Consider the following 8577-nt stretch of genomic DNA (forward strand, 5'->3'; position numbering starts at 1 on the left):
GCACTCCAGCCTGGTGGACAGAGCGAGACTCCGTTTCAAAAAAAAAAAAAAAAGAAATGTACATGCCCAAAAGTTTAAGGAGAAAACTATTTCATAACACACATTTTTCTTATTCTTTGCTTTCTTTTCTGTTTTTTTTTTTTTTTTTTGAGATGGGGGTCTTACTGTGTTGTCCAGGCTGGAGTGCGGTGGCACAATTTTAGCTCCCTGCAACGTTCACCTCCTGGGCTCAAGTCATCCTCCCACCAAAGCCTCCCAAGTAGCTGGTACCATAGGCATGCACCACCATGCCCATCTAATTTTTTTGTATTTTTGCTAGAGATGGGCTTTCATCATGTTGCCCAGGCTGGTCTTGAACCTCTGAACTCAAGCAATTCACCAGCCTCAGCCTCCCGAAGTGCTGGGATTACAGGCATGAACCACCATGCCTGGCCTCTTTTCTGATGTATTTTGATGCTGGCTGTTTTTTTCCGCCCTTCTCTCTGTAATATCTTTAAAACTTTCTCTTAGAGTTCAGTTGTGTCTTAAAGCTATTGTACTATGATAATATTCTTGCCATTTTACTGTTATGCAGAAATCAAGCTATTTAAGATTTTAAAGGAAGCCTAGAGATTCCTTGAATTCCTTCTCTGATGAGCCTATCAAGGAGCAATCTGGTCTCTGTTTGGACATCACCCATGATGGGGAATTCAGTACTCTTAGGGGAACTTCATTCTAATTTTAGATAATTTTCAAGGTCCCGAAAAGACTTCCATTCCTGAGCCAAAATCTGTTTCCCTGAGTCTTTATTCCTTCATGCATTCGCTCATTCATGAAAGGTTATTGGTGCCTACGCATACTCAGCACTATTGTGGGCCTTGGAATACAAAGATGAACCAGCCTTATTTTTTCCCCTTTATCCCTGAGCTGGTTTTCTCTAGGACATGATGTCTTTTTACTCTTATTTCCTCACAAACCACAAAGACCTTTTACAAAGCAGTTCTCGGGTTGGTTTAATCCAGTGCCGAAGACAATCAATGGGAGCATCTTCCCCTCATGTCTCACTGCACACCCAAAGTTGTGCTAATTGGTACTCGGGCACCGTCTGTCATGTCTTGTTGCTTAATTAAATTCACATTTGTTTTGAGTGTTCCTTTTACTCTGTTTTTTTTTTTTTTAATGCATGAGAGGATAAAAACAAATGAGGAAAACATATTATAGTTAAATTAGTTTGAGAGAAACAGTCCTGAATCATAACTCTTTATCGCTCAGATAGCCTTTTATTCCAGTGTCTTTGTTTTCCGGCAAAACCACAAGCTGGTTGATGAATACTCCTCCTCCTTTCTTCCTCATCAGAGTTTAACCTTGGCCTTGGATGCTAATTTCTAGTGCCTTCCTCTTGAATTAGAAATATAATAATAACAATAACACTTTATATACCGATAAAGCTTCATGTGTTTTCAAGACCCTTTTATGTCCATTACCTCAATACGATTCAGAACTTTGCTCACATGATCTTTCTTTTCTTTTTTCTTTTTTATTGCCCACAATACTATTTGACAGTCCTTTTCCTACGACTGTGAATGAGATTTTGAACAGAGGTCAATTTTATTTCCAAAGTGAATTATGCTGAATAACAAAGTGTTCCTTTTTCAAGTATTTATTATTGTATTATTAACAAGCTTAACTATTCACAAATGAAGTTTCACCAACTTTTCTTTGACAAATTGAAGTCTTGGTAGGGGAAAACTCTTATGTAAGTATAAATTGAAAATGTAAAAACCCATTTGTATAAGGTTTACAGGGTCAGATAAATGGCAAAGAGTTCTTTTACCTGAGGGTGAGACTTGAGGAAGTCAGAGTTAAAACAAAACTATGAAGTTAGGCATCAGATATTGTAAAATCCATCAAGCAATTAATAAGTACTTACTTGCATTAACGGCTATCCCATAAGCGACCAGTTTGTGAAATTTGAGGTTTTTGTCTAATTGCCTCCTCCATGGTCCTTTGCAGCACTAGAGTAACAAAAAAAAAATGCCTGATTTATGGAAAAATTACAATGAAAACAGTGTCATGACAGTTAAGAGAGTAGGAATCAGGCTTTGCCTCTAAATGTGACAGAAAAGTTAATGGCCATTAGTCAAACAGGCAAATCAAAAGGTTATTAGTTGCTTTGCTGAACTCTCAACTCAAAAATGATTGACTTATTAGTTCTCTGGTTGTAATTCAAAACTCTTGAATGAGCCTGCCAAAATACATGCCTCACTCAGCTTCTTTGTTTAAAAATTTAAGGTGATAGCCATTATCCTCATTCACGTGTTTTAGGTAGTCTACAAATTATTCCTACATATACAAAGGCAAATATGCATCTATATATAAATATTCATAAAATCATGATGATGATTATACAGGCACACCTCAGAGATATTGTGGGTTTAATTTCAGACCATTGCAATAAAGCAAATACTGCAATAAAGCAAGTCACACAAAAATTTTGATTTTCCAGTGGGTATAAAAGTTATATTTATACCATACTGTAGTCTATTAAGTGTGCAATAGCATTATGTCTAAACAAAGTACATGCTTTAATTAAAAAATACTTTATTGCTAAAAAATGCTGACACAGAGACACAAAGCGAGCCCATGGTATTGGAAAAAATGGCGCTAGTATACTTGCTCCACACAGGGTTGCCAGAAGTCTTCAGTTTGTAAAAACCATAGTATCTGAGAAGTGCAATAAAGGGAAGTGCAATGAAATGAGGGATGCCTGCATAATACAGTATTTTCCCTGGTAAAAGTTTTCGAAGGACTCATTTTCTGTATGCTATTTTGTTTGACAGGAAGCACAGGTAAGTTCCTAACACAGTGAAATCAATATAATTGGGAAATATCCCATTATGTTTGGCAGAGGTTAAAATCTACATAATAAAATCTATGTACTGTGATTATGCTTTTGTGGGTGAGAACCCTGAGAGATGTTTCCTTGTGGCATTTGTCTCAAAAGCTTATTTGTCGTCTTTCAATCAGAAACAATGATGGTTCCAGCTATTATAATGCTTCCATCTTCATGGTGCAAATACATCAGGAAACTGTTGAGCAATGAGTTGAGTGTCATGTAGGAAATCAACGGCAACAGCCAAAGCCAAATCAGATAGATGTACTGATTACTGTTTTTCAGTTTTAGCCTTTCTATTATCTCTAACAAAGAAACCCAAGTTTAAACAGAATTACTGAGAATTTCATAATAAAGTACATTTTTGTTTTCAATGGCACTTATATGAAGAAGTCATAACAACTGAGATTATTTCAAATATTTTAGTACTTACAATACTTGTTCCTCTTATGAATGAAATAAGGTTTCGACTGATAGGTATTAGAATTAGCATGCAGTTAAAATTCAGGCACAGTGCAGACGCTCGTGCCCAAGCCAGTGTTGACTGTCCACATGTAAAGACATAAAAAAGAGATTCAGGGAAAACAAGGATCCAGGGCAAATAAAATGCATTATGTTTTCTGAAAAAGTAATGTTTAATCATAAACCATACTTACACCCAAAATAACTCGTGTGTAATGGAAAGACTCCTCCTCTTCATACCAGTAGAACGTGTCAATAAACAGATACAAATTTACTCCCAGCCATGAGAGCTACAGTAGAAAGGAAAGAGAACCAATCAATACTACCTTCAAGCTTTTTCTCTATTCAAAATCACTTGGGGTTCTTTTAACGTGGAATGAAGAGCTTCTCAATATTAATCAGAATCACTCCACATATTTATTTCTCATAGATTAGTTTTTAATAGGATTATAATGGTAAGAAATTATTACCTTTATAAAAAAGATTTTAAACACATATGAGTCAACTTTAAGTGATTTAATGAAACTACAAAAGCTTCTTAATCAACGTTGCTAGACAATGATGTCAAGAAGGAGGAAATCTTTAAAAACAACTCTGAGAGTTCTCTAGAAAAAATTCCAATTTCATAGTCTAATTCAGAGACTTCATTTGGTTTAGAGAAACACTCATACATTATGCAAAAACAAACTACTTGACTTTAAAAATAATTAAAAATGAGCTCAATCGGAAAACAACTTTGCATGATTCTATAAGGGTAAATTAAATATATCTACTGAATGTTTTCTAACAAGTTTTAGTCTTTTAACCAGAGTAATACTTCAAGCTATTTAGTATTCCTATACAAGCTTTCCTAAAAACCAAAGACTATTCAATCTATGTATGTAAAGTTGAATAACGAAATTGATACTTACCACTAATATGATGGAAAGACCCTCATTCAAAACCCAGCATCCCATCATGATGCTTGTTGCTCTTCGGCTGTCAGCAAATTCCCTTTCCCTCACCTGTGTCTGGATGTTGAGTCCTTCGTGAGGGCTTCCCTAGTAAATTATTTTGTCTTTTTGTCATAGGGAGCACCTACAGGGAGCAGCTCTCGAGGAATTTCTAATTAAGGACTTCTTGCCAAGAGCACATCACCAAGCTGCCATGCCTCATGACCTGGGTAAATACAAGGCAAGTCTCTGTCTAATGATTCCTTTCGTCAGAGATTTTATAAGAAAAGAAAACTGGTTTTATTAAATTGTCCTCATGTACTTTATACCCGTTCATTTTCTACATGATTGCAGTCAAGATGATAATAAGTCTTTATGTAAATTTGAGAAATAACCTAACTGCTGAAGGCTGCATATAGCAAAGAACTTTCTCTATTTGTTATTTTTCCTTTTTTTTTTGGAAACAGAGTCTTGCTGTTTCACCCAGGCTGGAGTGAAGTGGTGCCATCTCGGCTCACTGCAACCTCCGCCCCTGGGTTTAAGGGATTCTCCTGCCTCAGCCTCCTGGGTAGTTGGGATTACAGGCATGCACCACCACGCCCGGCTAGTTTTTGTAATTTTAGTAGTGACGGATTTTGCCATGTTGGCCAAGCTGGTCTCGAACTCCTGACCTCAGGTGAACCACCTGCCTTGGCCTTCCAAAGTGTCGGGATTATAGGCGTGAGCCACTGTGGCCAGCCATAGTTTTTCTACTTCTTTAATTCCTTTTCCCCTCTTTCAAAAAAGCTCTCTATAGAAGACAAAGAGTATGGGCTAAACGAGTATGAATTAAACCATCTTTCCGAAGATGATGAAAAAAGATTCTAAAAAACATCAGATAGAAAACTCTCATATAAATCTAAAAGTGTGACTATAAATAATGAACTTTTTTGTGGGACTGATGTAATATATGTCATTAATCACACTTGGTGCACCCATGCGGCAAGTGCAAATATCCTTTCATACTCCAGTCACTCCAGGAGTGGCTGCATGGGAGCCTCATCTGTCTCTGATTTTGTGTAAGTCATAGTTGTTCAATATAATGACCATAATTCTACTTTGGTAGGCAAAATTGTTCCAATTGAAGCAATTTTCTGACTAGTTTTGGCCGAAATATTTCCTTTAAATTTTTTAGACAAGATGAAAATAGGAGGAGAATCAATTTTGGAAAATTAAATCTCTCCTGTTAAAAACCTGGTAAGAGTAAGAATTGTGAATATTAATTGATCTTTATTTAACCAGGTACTATTAGGTTAAGGACTTTTCAAGTATTGTCAGTTAAATCATACATGGACTCTATCAGGGAGATATTATTATGTGCACCATTACAGAAATGTGGAAACAAGCTGAAATGAAGTAACTTGCAGTAGGGGTGGTTGGGATTTGAATTCAGCTCTCTTTGGCTTTAACATCTTCATTTCTAACCATTACCTTATACTGTCTCTTTTATGAAATACTAATATATGGACCTGTGCACCAAAGCATACTGAATATACAGATATAAATTGCAGTGCTATAAATAGGACTTTTAACTTGTAGGAATTTAATTACAAATAAATGTTGCTGTGTGTGATTAAGTACACTATTTCTACATAATGCCAATGAATTACAGAAAAATGGATAAGTTATTCTATTGTATTAGTCATGTTTTTTATTTTCTGCATTTTTGGGGTGCATTGACATCTCAGGGTCTTGCCGTCTTGGGGAAAAACTGCTCAAATCAGGGTTAACTCATTCCTAGTGATAGCAAACAACTGGTTTGGGAGCATGTTTCTGATGTGCAAACCAAACATAGTCCAAACCCCTAACCCTCTCTTCCATTAAACTCTCATACATAGAGTCAACCTCTCCCCTGCCCTCGTTCACCTCAGAACCAGGTACTGGACAACAAGGGACCAATCACACGGGTAGCCCAGGGTCTGCAGAATCTATTCAAATGATCCAGTCCTAAACCTGCTCCCCTGATTATACAAACTTGCCCCTTTCTTCCCGTGAAAACCACAAAAAAGGCTCTGCCTTCTGTTCTCCCCTTGATCCTTCTGCCTCCTCATTGATCTCGGTTAAGTATTTTGACAAACAGGTGAGTTTTCCACTTGTCGCCCAGTTCTGATGTGTTACCTCTTTTGAGTCTCATTTTCCACATTAGTTTAATGGGACTAACAACACTTACCTTGCAGAGTCATTCCCATTCCCCTTTCACTCCTAATCTGCCTAATACGTACACACACTCATAAACACACTCACACTCACACTTAAGACGATGCTTCTTTTGGAGAAGAAGCTTCTTTTGAATTGGCCCATAAAAAATATAGTAAATTTACTTCTTGGAAAAGACATCATTTTTAAGGGATTTTTTCGCTCTAGAAATATATGAAAGCACAGGCATTTTTGGCAGCATTGACCTGCGATTAGAGTGCAGTTAGTAAGATATCTTTAGTAGCTTCTTTAACCGTGAGCAATATAAAGATGTAAAGTCTTTATATTCATTTCTTTAAGCCAATAATCTTCCATGATAAAATGATTTGTTATTTCTGAAGTGTTTAGGATTTACATATCTTAGAGGTCTTATTCAGTTGGGTTATAAAAATTAATTCAGAGAGAATACATCTAGAATTTTATACTATCTCTTCTATTTTAGATTCAATGAGCGTGAGGAAGAGTTGAAATGTTCTTGCCTTCTGTGTTCTTTACCCAGTGTTACAAAGGAGAGACTTATATTGCTGTATGGTAAACCGGGCACGGTGGCTCAAGCCTGTAATCCCAGCACTTTGGGAGGTCGAGGCGGGCAGATCACGAGGTCAGGAGATTGAGACCATCCTGGCTAACATAGAGAAACCCCGTCTCTACTAAAAATACAAAAAATAGCTGGGCTTGGTGGCACATGCCTGTAATCCCAGCTACTTGGGAGGCTGAGGCAGGAGAATCACTTGAACCTGGGAGATAGAGGTTGCAGTGAGCCAAGATCACGCTACTGCAATCCAGCCTGGGTGACAGAGTGAGACTCTGTCTCAAATAAAAAAAAGTGCGGTCACACTTTTTTGTTAATTGCATAGAGCATTTCTAGTATTACAGTAAAAATAAAACTTAAAGTTTAGTTTTAAAAATTAATCTTTACATGCTCCATCCTTATTTCAAAATGTGATTTCTTTATTCTTCATTTTGAATATGGGAAGAATATTATGTTAAAGTGTAGCTATTATTCCTTTACAGTACACAAAGAAGGTTCACAGTTGTAAGATGGAAATATAGCTCATGATTTAACTTGGGAATTTTCTCATAGATTTTATTTTTATAAAATTTGCAATGATGCTCAGTTCATTCATATTGAATAATCATATGTGGACTTCAAATCATATTCAAATTCATTCAAAGCCCAACAATTTTGTATAATTTATGAATATACGTTTTTCAACTTTTCTATTTTTATTAATACTTTTAAGAGTAACCTGATGACACCAGTGATTGTTTTGCAATACTGGGATCAGACTTCATAAGACTCATGATACCATGTCTTCTATCACACACAGAAGTCCAACTCAGGTCCACCTGTGGGCTCCTTTACACAAGCACTCAGTTTTTATAAACAAGGTATTAGATTGCTCTCATTATTTGTTAATTTACCTGTTGAAAATTCTGGGAGGCATATCATGCCCAGAGGTCAACTTCAGTTTTTACTTTGTTGAAGGAATCTGTACAGATCACAGCTGAAATCAAGACTCTCAATCACTTTCTAAGAAATGATTCCCAAGCTAATGGGGTTGTGTTTAAAGAGGAAGGGAATTGTAGAAAATCTACGGAAATAATATAAATGTTCAGAATTTGATCTATTTTCACCTAATTGTTTTCATCACTAGTAGGTAGTGCTCACTTCATTTCTCAGAATTTTCTCAAAACAAATGAAGTGAAATTTGCCTTGTTTCTGTGGTGGCTACTGGCTTTCTAATTAAATGGGTATATTCATTGACTCTTCCAGTTCACCACAAAAGATGATGTGGGCTTTTCCCCTTGTGAATCTCACCAGTAACAGACCCATAATGGAAAAAGTAGGAGGGAAACAGAACAAATACATTTCAAAAAGCAGGTTAATTGCTTGTGTATGTGAATGCAAACTCTGTACTAATGATGCTACATTGCTACGTTCCTCGACTGGTTTTGCTCTATTATATTTTAGTTATTTTTAGTTTCTTAGTTGATCAGTTGACCTAACAAAGAAATACTTTGATCTTCAAGAGCAAGATTGATCGCCTAGTATATTTTGTTGCTGCCTACTGT

The 8577-nt window shown here is 36.4% G+C and overlaps 1 protein-coding gene across 1 annotated transcript in view; it reads right to left on the reverse strand.

The window, feature by feature from the left end:
• The window catches only part of NOX3 (NADPH oxidase 3), a 61202-nt gene extending 56807 nt beyond the window's left edge, over positions 1 to 4395 (reverse strand). The window contains exons 1-4 of the mRNA XM_011952752.1: positions 4246 to 4395; positions 3529 to 3624; positions 3306 to 3416; positions 1910 to 1994 (exon numbers count right to left, since the gene is read on the reverse strand). Of these exons, the coding sequence (XP_011808142.1) occupies positions 1910 to 1994; positions 3306 to 3416; positions 3529 to 3624; positions 4246 to 4293 (340 nt within the window). The 5' untranslated portion in view covers positions 4294 to 4395. The remainder of the gene's footprint in view (positions 1 to 1909; positions 1995 to 3305; positions 3417 to 3528; positions 3625 to 4245) is intronic.
• Between the last annotated feature and the right edge of the window lie 4182 nt (positions 4396 to 8577).

The sequence above is a fragment of the Colobus angolensis genome, unplaced genomic scaffold (genome assembly GCF_000951035.1).
Source record: "Colobus angolensis palliatus isolate OR3802 unplaced genomic scaffold, Cang.pa_1.0 Scaffold35, whole genome shotgun sequence".
Classification (NCBI taxonomy): domain Eukaryota; kingdom Metazoa; phylum Chordata; class Mammalia; order Primates; family Cercopithecidae; genus Colobus; species Colobus angolensis.